Below are 17,488 nucleotides of genomic sequence, written 5' to 3' on the forward strand. Positions count from 1 at the left end.
AAAGTAACAGACAACAAAAGGCTTAGATAGCAGTTTGGGTTGAAGAAGCTGGGTCTATCACAGGTTGGTAATGAATTGCTCCAAATCACCCACTCGGCGAAGCATTTGCAGACACTTCTTTCTTCAGGGCTGAGAACTAGAGATTTAGGGGCTTAAGACCCGCTTGGTCTAGTCCCTGCCACCTCTCTGGGTGTGTTTTCTAGGGGGAAAAAAATGGGACTTGCTACCTTCAGGGCTTAATAAGGTGGTAAGCGAGCTTAGTTCTAGGGGTGACACTGGAAGGCCATTCTACCCATAGTGTTCATATTATTTCTTTTCTCAACTGTTTCTTTTGCTCGCGCCCTCCTCCTCGCTCCGCCAGCCCCAGCTTCCCGCCCCGCGACCTCCCCACTGCCATCCCGGGGCCCCTCTCGTTCGCTTGGCTCCACCCCGACCCAGGAGGCGTGCCCAGCCACGCGGTGCACCAATCCAAACGTCCCGAGGCGCCTCTGCCCCTCCAAGTTCCGCCCCACACGGCCACTAGCCAATCACGCCCGCTTTTGCTCCGCATGGCCGCCCAATCGCGAGCGGGCTGGACCCCTGGCGCCCCCCCCCCCCCCGTCCCCCCCGCGCTCGGCGGAGGCTCCTCCGGCCGCGGTGCTGGGCCTCGGCATTCTCGCAGCGGCGCCGCGCAGCTTCGGGCTTGGGTCGCGGCATCCGGAGCGCAGGCGGCGGTGCTGCTGCTCGCCGGGTGCTGGGCAGAGGAGGCGAGCGCCACCGGCCGGCCGGAAGGGCGCTTCAGCTCCGCTGGGCCCCGCGGTGCAGGACCCGGGACCGAGGAGGCGGTGTCCTCGCTGCCGGGGGATCGGTCTAGTGCCGGCCCGGAGGGGTCGCGGCCGGACGTTTTCGGCCCGCAGTGTCCCCGACGCCCCTCCCGGAGAGGCCCCCAGGGTTCCCGGCCACCACCTGGGGGTGACCTCAGCCTCCCCCGACTCACCTGCGCGGGCCGCGGGGCACCCAGGTGCGGGGGCGTGTGCGCGGCCAGGGCACCTCCCCCGGCCGCCAGCGGGGCGGGGCGGGGCCGCCCGCCCTCAGAACTCGGCCTCGCGGGTCAGCTCGCCGGCTTCAGTCTCACCGGTCCTCCTGCCACGCTCGGCCGCGCGGCGTGAGCTACCCGGGGACCGCGGGTCGGGATGCTGCCCGCCGGCCCAGCCGCCCGCGCGTCGCCCGCCACACCTGTCCTCGCCTCTTGGGCCATGTCCCCCTGTTTACATGCCGGTGAAGCCCCTGGGCACCCCGAGCCCCTCCGAGCCCCAGCTCCCCGAGGGTGAAGCCAGCCGCCCCGCAAACTAGACTGGGCCCTCCGGACTCAGATCCCCGCCTGCTCTGCCGCCTCCGCTACCATCTGGGCGGGATCCGGTCCTGGTGTTTTGAGGAGGGGGTGTGGTATAGGGAAAGGAATCCTGGGGATTTCTGGCTCTCCCCTTATTTGGCCTTCGGGGCTTCAGACTCAGGGAATTCGCTCATGGCTTTCTTGATGAAGAAGAAGAAATTCAAATTCCAAACCACTTTCACCCTGGAGGAGTTGACGGCGGTCCCATTCGTGAACGGGGTCCTCTTCTGCAAGGTCCGACTGCTGGATGGCGGGGATTTTGTCAGCTTATCGTCAAGGTAGGAGCTGGGGCAGTCTCGCCTTCGGGGGAGGGGAGTGATGAGCGAGATCTAGCCATTTGGCGAGTGCAGAGGCACCTCTTGGGGCCCAGAGAGTCCTGAGGGTTCTGTGCATCTGGGACAGGTTTGCACAAGGCAGGGCTGAGTGATCTGGGAGGTCTGAGTCTGAGGAATCTGCCTGGGTGCCCGCATCTATCTGCAAGTGACCTGCCAGATACCCAGGGGTCTATTCTTTCAGCCTCTCTGGGGGCCCTACATGTAACCTGCCACAGGTCCATTCTGCAGACTTGCACAGAGAGCCCAGCGGGGTTTGTGCTTTGAGGGGCTGAGATCGTGAGGAATGTTTCCAGGCCACCTTGCATCCAGCTGGCCACTTCGGCTGTCATATGCTTTAGAGCTGGGGACAGCCACAGGTTTCCAGGCACTCCTGGCTCTGGGAAGGCCCAGCTGCAGGCACCCTTGTCTGCCTGGAGGGAAGTGGCTGGATCTGGGCCTGCCCAGCCTCCCTCTGAGCACCAGCTTCTCCTAGCTGGAGCTGGGCTGCTTTGCATTGCAAATGTCCTTGTCTAGGAGGCTGCAGCCCTCTGAAAGAGGCTTGATCAACTTTGGTTTTGTGTTCCCCAACCTGCAGGTCCAGCTGCCCAGCTCACTGATGAGGGCGACTGAGTTCCCAAGCTGCACCCACTGACTGGGCCCATCTGGGGTCCCATAGTCATGGCCTGCCTGGCAGAGTGCCTTAGAGTTTGACAGATGGGGGTTTGAGTCCTAACTCTGTCACTTTCTGGGGCCAGTACGGGTCTCTGTCAGGACTTGTGGAGATGTCTCAGTAGATAGGAAGCAGCGCAAGGCCTGACCCAGTGGCAGCGACACACGGGTTTCCTTCCCTGGGCTGTTTCTCTGCTCCTTAGGCCTCTCTGTGGGCTGTTAGCTGGAGCAGCATCACGGTTCTGAGCTGGGGTGCCTGTTAACAGAGAGAGAAACTGAGGCCCAGGAAGAGGAAGTGGATTGCCAGGGACCTCTCCGGAGGCCACTGTCAACTAACTGAGCTAGGCTTATTTGGAGACCTGGTGGATGTAATCTCGTGGTCGAATGTTCTGTTGGTAGGAGGCGAGGAGAGCCATACAGCCTGACCCGGATTGGGGAATCTCTGGTGTGGACAGGGTGGGGCACTTTTTGGGTGCATTTGGGCCCATTAAGGCCTGGAGGTTCTCCAGTCTGCTGGGAGCTGTTTATCTGAGGAATTCAGACAAAGGCTGTCCTTTGCTGAGGGGTGGCTGGTGGAAGTGGGATGGTGTGTATATATGTGGTTGCTTAGGAAGCCTGTTAGCCCGGGGCCACCCGCACAGCAGTCCAAGGTTTCAAGGAAAGGGCTGTGCTCACAGTTAGGGCTTGGGGTCGACCACTCACTGGCTGGGTGACTTTGGGCAAGTTACCTAACCTCTGTGATTCCAACAGCCAGCAATTATTCGTACTGTGCTCCCCATTTTCCTAGCACCTTTCACTTAGCTCTTTGTCTGTTTTGTGATGCAGGGTGGAGACTGGATTGGGGGGGGGGGGGCTTGTAGGGTTTATTATCTGCATTTTATAGAGGTGGAAACTGAAGATCTGAGAGGGAGTAATTTGCCTGAGTTAATACAACAGAGCTCAGACTCAAACTCAGGATCTCCTTTTAACTACTATCCTGTTCTGCCTTTGAGCCTTAGTTTTCTCTTCTGTGAAATGGGAGAGGTCATACTCACAGCTAGAGTTGTAAGGGATATAGTTAATCGATAATGATAATGGATAATGTATATGCCGCTCTGGCTCAGCAAAAAGTCGCAGCGGTGTGGTCTCTATGGTAGAGGGACTCCTGCCCCTAGCCCCTCCCAGGTTTTAGCAGACCAGCAGGAGTCAGCAGGGGGCCTACATGGGAGCTGGGGGAGGGGCCGGGGTCTTGGATCCCACTGAGGAGTTGGTACTCAGCCCTGGCTGAGGTCTCTCTCGCATGACCTCCCAGTCCCCAAGACCTCTGTCACCCTACCTGTCAGCCTTTCCATTGTTCTAAACCTTCCCCTTCATCTGGGAAAGTCTGGAAAGTTCCAGGTCTGGGCCCACAGCTGCTGGATTTCACCTCTGCCTCCCCTTCTTCCCTCCTGGCACGGGGCCATGTGTTCCCTGAACCCGGCCAAGCCCAAAGAGCCTTTCCCAGCCCTCGTTCTGGAAGAAACCTGAGTGGGGCTGAGGAGGAAGGAGCTGACATCGAGCCCCCAAAGCTGGCACTTCCTGGGCTCTGGGTGCCTGTTTGCTGCTGTGCGGGTGTGACTGGGGACAGACATTAACATTGGGGTCTGAGACTGCTTTCGAGCCGCTTTGGATTTTGTTTACGAGAGAGGGGTTTCTGGAGTCTTTTTCTCCTCGGCTCCCATCCCATCTACCCTGGCAGCCCCACCTCACAGCCCACCCCCCAGATGGACAGGCTCCAATGTTTTGGAGTGACAGTAGGGTTAGGAGTGATGAGACTTGCCTAGATCCTGGACCAAGATCCAGTAGCATACTTGCCCTAATGCCAGGGACCCCTGAGGTAGCCCAGAAACTGGTGGCGGTGGAGGCATGGGTGGTATCTGAGAGAAGCAGGCTCGAGGCCCCACCCATGCAGCACCGCCTTCCTAGTTGGAATGTTTCCCTATGTATTGGGTGCCATGGCAACAGCTGGGTACACAGCTTCAGCCTGACCCACTTTGAGCAGGTAGTACAGGTGGTTCATTGCCCTGTTCCCAAGCAGCATCTTTCTAAGGCTTCCTTACAAACCATAATCCTCACAGCGACTGCGTCCTGAGTGCCTATGCTATGTGCCAGGCGCCGTGCTGAGAGTTTTGCAAATGGTATGTCCTTTAATCTTCTTGGACATTCGGAGAGGCACAAAGGCCAGAGAGGTGAAGCCACATGCCATAGGTCACCCAGCTGGTCATTTAATTGGAAAAATAACCCTTTTATTGTTAGGAATTAAACTGCCATTGATGGTGCATGTACTAAATGCCAGGCACCTACTGAGCATCTCGAATGAATGGTCTTCGAACCACCACGTTAGCTGATGAGGAGACCTGAAGTGATGGGCCCATGTCACTCAGCTAGGGAGGGACAGGCTGTGATTTAAATTTGGGCTGGTCCAGCTCCCGAGTCCTGCCTTACCTTGGTAGTAGAGAGCTGGACGCAGCTACAGCCTCATGTGCTGTCCCAGACCTTTGAAGAAGGTTCTTTTCAGTGGGTTGGAGGGTACAGGGAACTCCAGATATGGATACTTTCTAGGCACTGAGCTAGATAAGGAGCCTCTGGGGCATAGATGGGTGTGGGGCTTAAGTCACTGCCATGGATTTGGGGCCAGGCATGGACTGGCACTGTGGTACAGTGAGCATGTGCCAAGGACCCTGCTTGGAGGCCTTCTAAGCGGGTGCATCCAAATGGCATCTGGGAGGCTTTCCCAGGGATTCCATGGGGGATGCAGAGTCCCAGCCAAGTCTGCGGAGTCTGGAAGCAGTGGGCCAGGCTGTGGTCTCCCCAGGGTGGGCTGGGAGCAGGTTTCCAGCCTCGAGCCAGTCTGTCTTTCGGGCAGGCAGAATCCCAAACATCTTGAGAGGTCTCTGCGTCCAGCTGGCACTGGGCCGGTGGCCTTCCCCATGCACGTGGCTGGCAGTGCCAGGGGAGGGAGGGAGTCAGGGAGGGAAGGGGTTGATTTACCTTACAGCAAGTCCTCTCTGGAGAAGACAGGCAGAGAGCACCTTTTCAGCCAATAGATGAGGAAACTGAGGCTTGGGGCAGAGAGATCACTTGTTCAGGTCTCTTTGTGGGAGGAGTTAAGGGCACAGCTGGGTGGATTCTGATCTGGCCCTGACCTCTGTCCCCTGTGCCTTTGTACTCTCTTTTGCATTAAAGGGCCAGGCAGGGCCAGCAGGACAGGAGGGGCTCCTCCTACTCTGGACCTGGATGCCAGACAGTCCAAGAAGCAGACTGTGTGACTTGGGAGACACCTTCCCTTCCTTTGTTTCTTTGGCAGCTTTGAATCTTCAGTTGTCTCCTCGGTGGGATTTTTATTTGGGCAACCTGTCGGAAGAGGTCACACCGGCTCCCAGTCCAGGTGCTGCCTTTCCTCCATGAGCCGGACGTTGAACCAGCTGGGGTGGGTGGTCTCAGAGGGATGTTTGGGATTCTGGAGGGGCATGAAGAAGGCCTTGGACAGGTCAGCTCTGCAGCTGGAGGCCTTGTGCCTAGAGACCTCTGCAAACACACCACAGGCTTGGCAGGGCCCCTGCTTCTCCAAGGCCTTCCTCCTCCCTCCCACCTTGGAAAAGGCTGCTAACTGCCCCTGGAATCTGCTGCCCTGAGAGGCTGCTCTCACACGCAGCTTGGTGTCTGTCCGTGGGGCCTGAGGGGGCGGGGATGTGGAGGTGCTGTGGGACCCCAAGGCGGGCAGGAACTCTGGAGACTGAGAGTGTGGGGAGGGAGGAGGACACATTTATTGAGCACCGCCGTGGTCCTGGGCTTTCCTTGGTGAGTGGGACCAGACAGCCCTGCTTCCATGGAGCTCGGCAGGCAGTGCACCCGGTGGGCATCACGGGGATGTCAGAGCTAGGCAGGTCTGGGAGAGTCCTCCCAGGATTCTGTCCTGGCACACTAGTTGGGGAAGGCATTTCTGACCTGTCATCCGTCTGTTTGTTTGACAGCTGTTGATTGGGCATACCCTATGCTGGACACAGTCCTTGACTTCGTGGAGCTCATGGTCTCATAATGGGACACATCATTGAAATAGGGAGCAGGGCTTCCCTGTGGAAGTGGCCCTTCAGAGGATCTTGGAAGGCCAAGGGGGATTGGATTCGAGAGAGGTTGGATAGATTGGAGAGACTTTAGGGTAGAGGCCCCTGCTACAAGGGACTTGGTCAGTGGTCTAGGCAAGGGGTTGGCATGGTTGGGTGCAGAGAGGGGCTGGGAGGGGCTGGAGTGAAGGAAGATGTGGGAAGGTGGCTGGGCTGGACCGTCCCTGACCGTGGGGATCTAGCCAGGGCAGCAGTGTGGCCTGGTTTGCCAGTTAGGCTGGTGGCTGTTGGTTGCCGGTGGAGAAGATGAAGGGGGCCTGAGTTGTGTTGTCTGGGTAGTGGCAGGCAGTGTGGGCAGGAGGGTTTCTTTGTCTTGAAGTGCTTGCCACCACATCTAGCACTTGGTTGGTTGCCAGAAAATTGAAGTTCAGAGGGTGTACTGTAGCCAAAAGTAGCCGGGATTTTATTATTATTTTTTGTGTCCTAATAGTTTTTTTGTTTGTTTGTTTTTTACAGAGACAGAAGAGAGTCAGAGAGAGGAATAGATAGGGACAGACAGACAGGAACAGAGAGAGATGAGAAGCATCAATCATTAGTTTTTCATTGTGGCACTTTAGTTGTTCATTGATTGCATTCTTATATGTGCCTTGACCGCGGGCCTTCAGCAGACCGAGTAACCCCTTGCTCAAGCCAGCGACCTTGGGTCCAAGCTGGTGAGCTTTGCTCAAACCAGATGAACCCACGCTCAAGCTGGCGACCTCGGGGTCCCGAATCTGGGTCCTCCCCATCCCAGTTCGACACTCTATCCACTGCGCCACCACCTGGTAAGGCGTGTCCTAATAGTTTTTGACAACATAAAAGTATAAGACTTTTGGAGTCTCTTAAATTGGAAGATCTGGCAAGTGTCACATGGCAGCTTTTGGCCTAAGGGGCTTTGCTGCTCCCTTCTCCGTGGGCTGCCTGCTCTAGGCTTCTCCTGATCCCACTGCCCGCCCTCAGATCCCAGACCGTGGTCTGCCTCCCTGGTCTTCCTCAGGCCAGCCTGGCCCCTGGGGAAGCTGTGGAGGGCCTTCCATGTGTAGTCGGGGCATGTGGAGGTAGATGCCTGTGGAGAGAAGTCCTGCTAGCAGGCCTCAGGCCACCCCCAGTGGCCCGGCAGTGGCATCAGGCCAGCCGCTGGCTTCTCTTGGGGTCAGACCATGTTGCTGGTGCCCTTGGTGAAACCTGAAGCCACACGGCCTGTGCCTTGGACCTGGCCTTTGCAACCACGTGCTACAGCATTGGCAGGTGCCAGCCCGGTAGCCCCAGGATCTGCCCTCCAGCCTGGCACTGGCAGAGCGCTGGCCTGAGGTGATCTGGTTCTGGGGAGTCAAGGCTGTTCCCTGAGACCTGTTCCTCACTTCGAGCTCTGTCCTGGTGGTACTCTGGCCTGGGGTTCTTGGCAGCATCCACACTGTTTCTGTGGGCCCTGCTTGTCTGGGGTGGCCAGGGGCCCACGGTGCCTTTGCAACTTGCTTGTTTAGTACCTGGAAGTCCTGACTTGCATTCAGGAAGCTCTGGGCCTTGTGATTGCTGCCGGCGTGTCTGTTCTTGGGCCTCGGGAACCTGGGGCCTTGGTGTGCGGTATCCGATGACTGCCACGTGGGGAAACCTGTGCTCGCTCACCTGCTGCTCGGGACAGGCAGAGAAACCCCCGATGACACTATAGGTTTATCTCATCTCACCCCGACTCCATAGAAAGACTGGAGCCAGGGGAGGCATCAGATTTTCTTAGAAAGAGACCTGGAACTAAGGTGGAGTGAGGGGAGGGGTCTCTCTTCATTATCTACCTTGCCTGGCAAGCACGTTGTGTTGTGAGGACACCACACCTGTGTCCAAGGCCCCAGATGGGCTCTGTGACCCTTCACGAGGCCCCTATGCTCTTGGTGACCTTGGTGAGTGAGGCTGGAACCTGCCCAGCCGTGCCTGGCCTAGGTGTCTGCAAACCCTGGGTCTCTGCTTTCAACCTCTTTCGGCATCCTGGGCTTGGAACAGCTCTCCCATGCAGGCCTGGAACCACCTGCCACACCACCCTTCCCAGATGTCAACCAGGAGTGGCAAGCCCGCGGCCCTCCCAGCCAGACTGTTCCAGCGCTGGGCGGAAGGCGCGCCGATGCAGGGTTTCTGGCCTGTTCGACCAGGCTGGTGCCTTGCCCCCACACAGGCCTGAGGAGCACGTTCCTGTCCTGCTTTTGCCTTCTGCTGCCTGTGTGACCTTGGGCAGGGCACTTGGTCCCTAAGCCTACCCAGTGGGGCTGCTGGTGCCTGCTTCACAGAGCTCTGGCAAGGACACAGTGAGATAATGCCTGTCAGGCGTCCAGCTCGGCTCCTGGCACAACGTAGAAGCATGGAACTTGCTGCGGTTTGTCCTCTTGTCCCTGGGCAGAGTCACGGCTGTGGGCTGGATGGAGCACCTTGGTTGGCCCTCTGTGATGGCAGCCTTTCCCTGTGGGCCAGGACTGACTGGGGTACTGTGGGGTGAGCGGACTTCTCAAAGGGGCCCTCTGTCTGCCCTCTGGAGGGGTTGGGGCAGGTGAGGAGCAGACCTGGTATCTGAGGGGCAGGGCCTCCCACTGGAGCTCAGCATCCCCAGTGGGGTCACTGGGGTGCGCCCACTGGGTGGGCGGGCGGGCTGGGAGGCTCCTGCCTATAGGAGGAGACCCTCTGCACATTCAGCTGGGGGACCCGCTCCGGCAGACAGCCCGCTGCATGGGGTGGAAGGCCGGTGGAAGGCCGGGGCGGGTGCGAGAGACCAGTCCCTCAGCCAGGGAGGCCCTGGCCCTGCTGGCAACCCTCGCCTCCATCACACTCTTGTTTTTGGCTTCTGCAGTTGCCTCGTCCTCAAACCCCCCCCCCCCCCTTCTTTAGCTTAGGGGTCAGGAACCTATGGCTCGTGAGCCAGATGTGGCTCTTTTGATGGCTGCATCTGGCTCGCAGACAAATCTTTAATAAAAAAAATAATAACGTTAAAAATATAAAACATTCTGGCCCTGGCCGGTTGGCTCAGTGGTAGAGGGTTGGCCTGGCGTGCAGAAGTCCCGGGTTCGATTCCCTGCCAGGGCACACAGGAGAGGCGCCCATCTGCTTCTCCACCCCTCCCCCTCTCCTTCCTCTCTGTCTCTCTCTTCCCCTCCCGCAGCCGAGGCTCCATTGGAGCAAAAGATGGCACTGGGGATCACTCCATGGCCTCTGCCCCAGGCGCTAGAGTGGCTCTGGTCGCAACAGAGCAATGCCTGGATGGGCAGAGCATTGCCCCCTGGTGGGCAGAGCGTCGCCCCATGGTGGGCGTGCCGGGTGGATCCCGGTCGGGCGCATGCGGGAGTCTGTCTGACTGCCTCCCCGTTTCCAGCTTCAGAAAAAAAAATAATAAATATATATATATTTTTATATTTAAAAAATAAATAAATATATATATATATATTTATTTATATTTAAAACATTCTCATGTATTACAATCCATTCATTTCCTACCGCTCATGTTCATGGTTGCGGGTGGCTGGAGCCAATCACAGCTGTCCTCCGGGACAACACCAAATTTTTATTGGATAATGTGTAACGTACACGGGTCGTTGTATGGCTCTCACGGAATTACATTTTAAAATATGTGGCGTTCATGGCTCTCTCAGCCAAAAAGCTTCCCGACCCTGGATCTAGCTGAACTGCTCAGTGCAAGGGCTGCCTCCTCCAGAAAGCCTTCTCTGGCTTTCTTTGGCCTTGCACACTCACTGTGGGCCCTCATCTCAGGACATTACAATCCCCATTCATGCCTCTTGGCTCCTTCCCACACTGTGGGCAGGAGTGGCCTCTGTTGTATCTTAGTCCTGGTGCTTCCTTCCACTGGTTGGCACTGGTGCAGGGCTGGGACATTTTCTCTTTGGCACTGGACCAGTGTGGGCACTGATGGTGCTGGACTGTGAGCTGGCTGCTGCCAGCTGCAGGGGTCCAGCCCCTCTCCACTGGTGCCAGAGGTATCAGCCTGTGTCAGGAGCAGCCTTTGCCCGAGGACCGCCTGAGTCGCGGGCAGCTGGGGGCACTGCCCGGTTGTGTTGGGTGGGCCCTCTGTCCGGGATGCAGAGGAGGAGGGGGCCTGGGCTGCCCGGGTGACTTGTCTTCTCAGCCTTGGCTTCTGCCTCCACTAAATGGGGTACAGGTGCTCATACAGGGGTGGGAAAGCTACTTGAGACCCGGGCACCTGATCAGCACCGGGCCAGGCACCTGGCAGCTGCAAGCAGACTAAACCTGCAGGGAGGTTTGGACGGTCCTGGGGAGGGTGCTGGGAGGGCGGAAGTCTGGGTCCTGTTCTCATGCAAAGCGCCCTCCTTCCCACCACTTCCTCTGACAGCGCTGGGCTTTTCTGCAGACAGGGCAGCACACCTGCGGCTCCCCTGCCCCTGGCCCCCCAGGGCGACTTCCTGAGCATCTTCTGTGCTGGGGGAGCCCCTTGTGCTGGTTCCTGGAGGCTTGGAGTTGGGGAAGGCCACGGGAAGGGGCTGTGACCTTATCTGAGGGTGGCCACAGAGGATGTCAATCACATTTCTATTTTAGAACCACCAAGGACAATGGGGAGGGGGTGGCCACCTGTGGCTTCAGGTGCCAAAAGGGGAGGTGGCTGTCAGCTTAGAGGGTTGGCTTCCCACCTTTGTCGTCATGGGACAATTACAAACTTGAGCCTCCTGTGCCCAGTGAGAATGAACAAGCTGCCTCTACTCACAGCAGGGCCGAATGTCACAAACAGTGCTGAGGGGAGGAAGCTGGAGACGAGATGTGCTGTGTGATGCCATTTATATACAGTTCAGCAGCACGCTGATAAAAACTACCCATCCTGGTACAAGTCAGATGATGTCATCTTTGTCAGATGGCAGTCATGTCTGGAAGGGTAGAGGCCTGCTTGTTGGGGGCTGGCTATGAGGGACCGAGGGACCGTTGGGAGGATCTGCGGGCTGCGCCCGGACGCTGTTTGCTCGTCAGTGTCGGAGCAGCCTTGGGATGCTGTGCGCCTGTGCTGCGCTGGCCGCCAGAGTCCTAGACAAGTGAGGCTCTTTCCCGGGTTCCTGGGGCCTCCAGGAAGTCCTTGGGGCTTCCCAGGGTCTTTGTGGCGAGTGGCCTGAACCCTCCCAACATGTTTATGAGGCCGTAAGGCATCTTAGCAGCTACCAACGGTCTTCTTTAGCTGGGGCTTCTCCTTCTGCCCCTTGCAAACCCTGGGCTGCTGGGCTGTGGGGCTTGGAGTTCAGAGGGCGGGCGGGCTCCTGAGGCTGCCAGACCACAGGGTCTCTGCGCCGCACTCTCCTCGTCTGTGAAGTGGGGGAATAAGCTCCTTCTTGGTGCTAGGATTAAATGAGTTAACACCTATTATGTACCCAGCATAGCTCCCTGGCACAGTAAGTGCTCAGTAAAGGCTGGCAGAGTTGGTATTAACCTAGGGCAATTTTTGGAGGAGACCCAAGGGTAGGGAAAGGTCCACATTCCTCTCTCTCTCCCTTTAATTCTCTTCTCTCTTCCTGTGGTTCACCCTTCAGCAGACATTTGTGATTAGAGTCAGGCTGTGCCCTGGCTCTGCACGGGCACTGGGCCCAGCAATGGGTACGACAGCTACGGTCTCTGATTTGGGGCCCATGAGCCAGAGAGAAGTGCTGAGCACAGCGGGGAGGGAGGCAGCAACCTCTTCTGCCTGCTCTGGACCTGGCCCCTCACTTTGGGGACAGGCCTATGACTGACTGGGCATTTTCCCTGCACGCCAAGAGGAGGCCTGACCCTGGCTCCAGCACCTCTCAAGGGTTTCCTATTGGCTGAGGAGGAATCACATGGACCTGGGTGAGAATGGCCATGACCATCTGGGATACAGGCAAGATGGAGGCCCAGGCTTATTCTAGATGTCTCTCCAGTGTCTCATTCGGGCTGGGCTTGAAGTAAGTGCTCAGTTAGTGTGTGGAGTAAGTGAACGACAGAAGCAGCGATCAGCCCAGGGTCAGTCCGTAAGTCTGCAAGAGAATCAGGTATCCAGGGGGAAGGTAGAGATTAGTAAGTCAGGGCCTCGTGGTCCCACCTGACCCTGAGCCCTTTGTCCTGTGGTTGGAATCTCGGAAGATGGCTACAAAAACAGGCCTGAGCCTGTGTTGGCTCTGTGAGATGTGACTCTGGCTGCGCGGTCCCTGATTATTCCCTGGTCACCTCAGAAGCCCAGGGGACCATGGGGAGTGCTGTGTGGAGCGGTGGGAGCACCTGGCGGTAGGTCAGCCAGCGCAGTGACCCCTGACCCCAGGCTCTGCAGAGACCTAGAGGACATGGCCTGGCCTCAGCTGGCAGGCGCTTTTCCTGGAGGTGGACGTATCTGCAAGATGTCAAGGGCAGTCCTTGTTGGGAGCAGGGCTGTGAAGGTCACTAAGTCGTCAGCTGCTGACTGAGCCCCTGCTATGTGCTAGGCACCACCCTGCAGCGAGTGAAACAAGGGCCTCTAGGACCTTCGTGCTCCAGGACACAGGAGCCTTGTTCTGTTTTTCCAGTACCTAAGACCCAGGCCCAGAAGGGGAAGTAATTTGTCTAGCTGCAGTCGTTGGGGGGAGGGTGCTCTCAGGAAAGGCTATGGGATTGGGAAGGGGCTCAAGAGGACAGGGACATCCCTGTGACTTGAGTCCAGCCATTTGAGGAACCAGGCTCTGGGAATATGGATCCCTCCCTTTGGCCTCTTCCCTTTCTGGAGTGATTCAAACACCACTCAGGCATGAGTCAGCCAGGAGTGGCCCGGGCATGCCTAAGACACCTATCAGTCTACCTCCTGGGACATCCAGGTTCAAGGCCCGGGGAAGTGTCCTGATCCAGGGTTCTGGAGTGGAGAATGGGGTCTCAGCCAGGGCCTGTATGCCTGGCTTCCTTCTGGGCCATCTGTCTCAGTCACTTGTGCCAGAGGGAGCCGTGTCTCCCATTCAGCATGAGTCTCCTCTGGGTATGTTCCTGGCCTCGTTTCATGAGGCCTCTCAGCAACCCCAGGAGATGGGTGGAATAGTAACTGAGGCCTAGAGAGGTCAAAGTGTCCATCCGGCCTCCCTGTCTCCCACATGCATGCTTTGTCAGGACGCCTGCAGGGAGTCTCAGGGACTCAGGAAGGGAAATCCCCTGAGCACAGCCAACCCTGAAGTTCTGTGTTTTCTGCAGTTGTGTATCTGGGAGGAGGGGAAATTGCTGCTACAGCTCAGCTGTGTATCTTGCTTTGAATTTCTAGAACCTCCAACCTAGCTCAACTCTGATGGAGGCCTAGTTTGAAAGAGGTAGGACAGCAGTGGGTTCAGGTTATAGTCCTCTTCCAGCCAGACCTGGGGCAGGTGGCTTCTGTGCTCTGGGCCTGTTTTCCCACTTGTGACATGGGGGTGACGGCACCCCCATGGGTGGGGGTCCGGATTCCGGGAGGCAGGCAGGGAGAGCTCTCAGGTAAGTGCCTCAGAAGTAGGAAGTGCTCGGGAGGCAGGAAGCTGACGTTCCTAATTTCTACAGGAACACTTTCCTGTGTCTCCCTCCGACCCCGATTGGCCTGGTTTGGTTCTGACATCCGCAGTTCTCGATAGGTTTGGCCTAGTGCCATCTCTGTGACCATGCACTCTGACCCAGTCACTGCCCTGTTTGTAATGTAAGCCTGGCCTCAGGGCTGCCTCTTCCCTGGTATTGAGACTTGCGGTGAAGGGTCAGTCCACAGAGCACAGGAACATTGATGCACAGTCCCCCGAGACTGATGTCTGGGTGCATTTTCCCAGACATCCTGCAAGACGGGATGAGGGTACAGACCATCCCTCACCTCCTGTGTGACCTGTGTCCTCCCTGAGTGCTAGTTTGCTCACCTGTGGAGTGGGTTGTGGCTGTGCTTGCAGAGAGCTAGTGCTTCAGCAGCACCTGGTTCCTGGGAGGGTGCCGGGATATAGAAGCCAGGCTGGGTCCCACAGGGTGGTAGGGGCCTTCGCCTGGGTGCACAGTGTGGACCAGTACTTCATCAAAGCAAGCAGTTTACTTTCGATCCCTCTGACAGCGTGCTGCCCCCTTGGGCTGTGAGAGCGAGAGGGAGTGCCTGCTGGCATCAAGTGAGAAGGGCACCCATGCTTTCTCCTGGGTGGTGGGGAAGCTGCCTCCCAGCCTGACCCTGGGAGCGGAAGACGGAACATGGAGGCTGTGTGCCTGTGTCTGTGAAACAGGAAGCCGGCACCTGCCCGCTTTGGGTGTTGTGACCTGTCTCGAGGTTACCGGGCTGGTGAGTGGCAGGATCGAACACGTGCACATGACTCCAGAATCCTTCCTGCTTATCTCGATGCTTCCTCACCACGCCTGACCCCTTTTCTCATTTGGAGTTGCTGAAGCTCCCAGTGTGCCAATCACTCTACTTTCACAGCTCACTTGCTGCCCATAACCTTTACTCCCAGCCCACCCACCAATCCCCCGGCCACCCTCCGGGCTCACATTTTTGGCAGGAGAGCAGAGAAGGGTGTTGGGGTGCCAGGTGGCTCCTCTGAGCCGCTCCAGTCTCGAGCGGAGAGCGGCTTGGCTTCTAGGAACTTGCTGCCTCATGGTGTCGCCCGAGGGGGGGCTGGCTGTGTAGAACTGCAACAAGCTGCTCCCTGCACACGGCCCGGATTCCTGGCAGGAGTCAGATGCTGCTGAGCTGCCACGCTGGCCCGGCGCGGGGTGAGGCTCTGCCGCCCTGCAGCCCCTGGATGGACGCCTAGGCTGCTCCCCAGGGTGGGCCCCTCCCGGTGGGCCCCTCCCCAGGCGGCTGTGCTTTCTTCTCTTTGGGGAAGCACACGCAGATGTTGTCAATTTAAATTGTTTCCTTATTAGCCTCTTGCCTTTCCCTGCCTGGGTTTCATCAGCCAGGAGCCTGGATTGCATCACCAGGACCCCTCGCTTCTCCAGGAACCTGGCGGAGGGCTGGGAGATCACAGAGTGGGTGTGGCTGGGGGGGTGCAGGCTGGCTGCTGTCAGCCCCCCGGGGTCCACCAGCTGGTGGGAGGGACTTGTGGTGGAGCCTTGTTCTAGTTAGCTCTCATTATAGGGGCCGAACGGGAGGAATCAGGGACCAGTCCTTTAGGAACCCAGGAGCACAGCTGAGGCTGGGAGGTCCCTGGCGTCCCACTCAGTTCTGGGGGTATACCTTTTCTTAGCCGGGTGCCCAGGTCCTGCCCAGAATCCCTTGGAAGCTTGTTTAAAATGTTTAGTTCAGCCCTGGCCAGATAGCTCGGTTGGTTGACCATTGTTCTGGAGTGCAGAGGTTGCCGGTTTCATCCCCGTCAGGGCACACACAGGAACAGTTTGATATTCCTGTCTCTCTCCCCCTCTTCCTCTTTCTCTAAAGTCAATAAAACAGACATTTTTTTAAAAGGCCTGTTCTCAACTGGGGGTGATTTTGTCCCCCCCTTTCCCTGGGGGAACATTTGGCAATGTCTGGAGACCTTTTCGGTTGTCACAGCTGGAGTTGTGCTACTGGCAGGATGCTGCTGAACACCCTGCAATGCCTGGGACGCCCCTGAAAAAGACAGTTGTCCTGTTCAAAATGTCACTAGTGCAGAGGTGGAAAAACCCTGCCCTACAGAGCCTGCAGCTCTGGCAGGGCCTGGGAATCTGCGTTTGTGACAAGGCAAGGACTTTTCACTGTTGACTTTAGTCTGATGAGCCCTTTCCTGCTGTGGCCACACAGAGCTCCGTGCTGGACAGGCACTGCTGACCAGACAGACATGGAGATGAGAACTCGCAGCCGGGCCGCCCGGAAGGTGGAGCGCTGCGGGTGGGCATGGGATCTCCGTGGAACCTGTGTCCTGGGCTGCCCCACTGATGCCCTGGGTTCCCTTCTCCTGACTCTGCCTCTGTGACCGCTGCCAGCCCTGCACACTGAGCCTTTGCTCGCTCTCATGTCAGCTCTGGGAGGGGCCCTGAATGATCCCTGTCTGCCAGGACCCTGGAGGCGTGGCAGCCTGTGGCCAGGAGGTGGCTCCCACTGCACTGACCCCTTGTCGTCTACAGGACGGAGCCAGTACCCAGAGTGTCTGTGGATGGGGACTAGAGGCCCTGGTCCGGGGCCATGGGAGCTTCAAGGGAGTCCTGTCCTGAGGACACCGGACTGGGGGGGTGCTCCGCTCTATTTCAGGACCGCCCAGAAATAGCTGAATTCCACCCCTCTGACGGCCACAGTAGGCTGCGGTGGGTGGAGGGCTCGCCCTGCCTCTCTGGGGTTTGGACGTCTAATTGTATATCTTAAAGCTAAACACGAGACTCCCCTGAAGCTGCTCTGAAAACCCAGGCTCTGTAATTACCTGTCGTTGGCAGGCAGCATGGAGCTGGAGGCCCAGGCCCTGCAGCCTCAGGCCAGGGAGGGTGAGAGCCTTCATCTCTTCCCAAGGGGGCTGGTCCTGCTGAGAGGGCAAGGTAGGCCCAGGCCTCTGGGTCCTGCTGAGAGGGCAGGGGTAGGCCCAGGCCTCTGGGTCCTGCTGAGAGGGCAGGGGTAGGTCCAGGCCTCTGGGTCCTGCTGAGAGGGCAGGGGTAGGCCCAGGCCTCTGGGTCCTGCTGAGAGGGCAGGGTAGGTCCAGGCCTCTGGTAGATGGAGGTTCACATTCCTTTTTTTTTTTAAGGGGGGGAGGGATAAAGGGGGACAGAGAGAAAGAGAAGCATCAACTCATTGTTCTACTTAGTTCCATTTAGTTATGCACTGATTGGCTGCTTCTCATATGTGCCCTGATGGGGATCGAACCCTCGACCTCAGTGCACTGGGATGACACCCTAGCCATTGAGCCACCCAGTCAAGGCCTCAAATTTCTTTTGCTTTTGACCAGCCCTTCTAACTTCTCAACCTTTTTCATTTTTTTTTTTTTTTTTCATTTTTCTGAAGCTGGAAACGGGGAGAGACAGTCAGACAGACTCCCGCATGCGCCCGGCCGGGATCCACCCGGCACGCCCACCATGGGGCGACGCTCTGCCCACCAAGGGGCGACGCTCTGCCCATCCTGGGCGTCGCCATGTTGCGACCAGAGCCACTCTAGCGC

General features: G+C 57.8%; 1 protein-coding gene across 1 annotated transcript in view; it reads left to right on the forward strand.

Moving 5' to 3' along the window:
• The first annotated feature begins 627 nt into the window (after nt 1-627).
• The window catches only part of EEIG1 (estrogen-induced osteoclastogenesis regulator 1), a 36,620-nt gene continuing 19,759 nt past the window's right edge, over nt 628-17,488 (forward strand). Inside the window, exon 1 of the mRNA XM_066367077.1 lies at nt 628-1,650. Within this exon, the coding sequence (XP_066223174.1) occupies nt 1,505-1,650 (146 nt within the window). The 5' untranslated portion in view covers nt 628-1,504. The remainder of the gene's footprint in view (nt 1,651-17,488) is intronic.

Source organism: Saccopteryx leptura, chromosome 2, assembly GCF_036850995.1.
Source record: "Saccopteryx leptura isolate mSacLep1 chromosome 2, mSacLep1_pri_phased_curated, whole genome shotgun sequence".
In the NCBI taxonomy this organism is placed as follows: domain Eukaryota; kingdom Metazoa; phylum Chordata; class Mammalia; order Chiroptera; family Emballonuridae; genus Saccopteryx; species Saccopteryx leptura.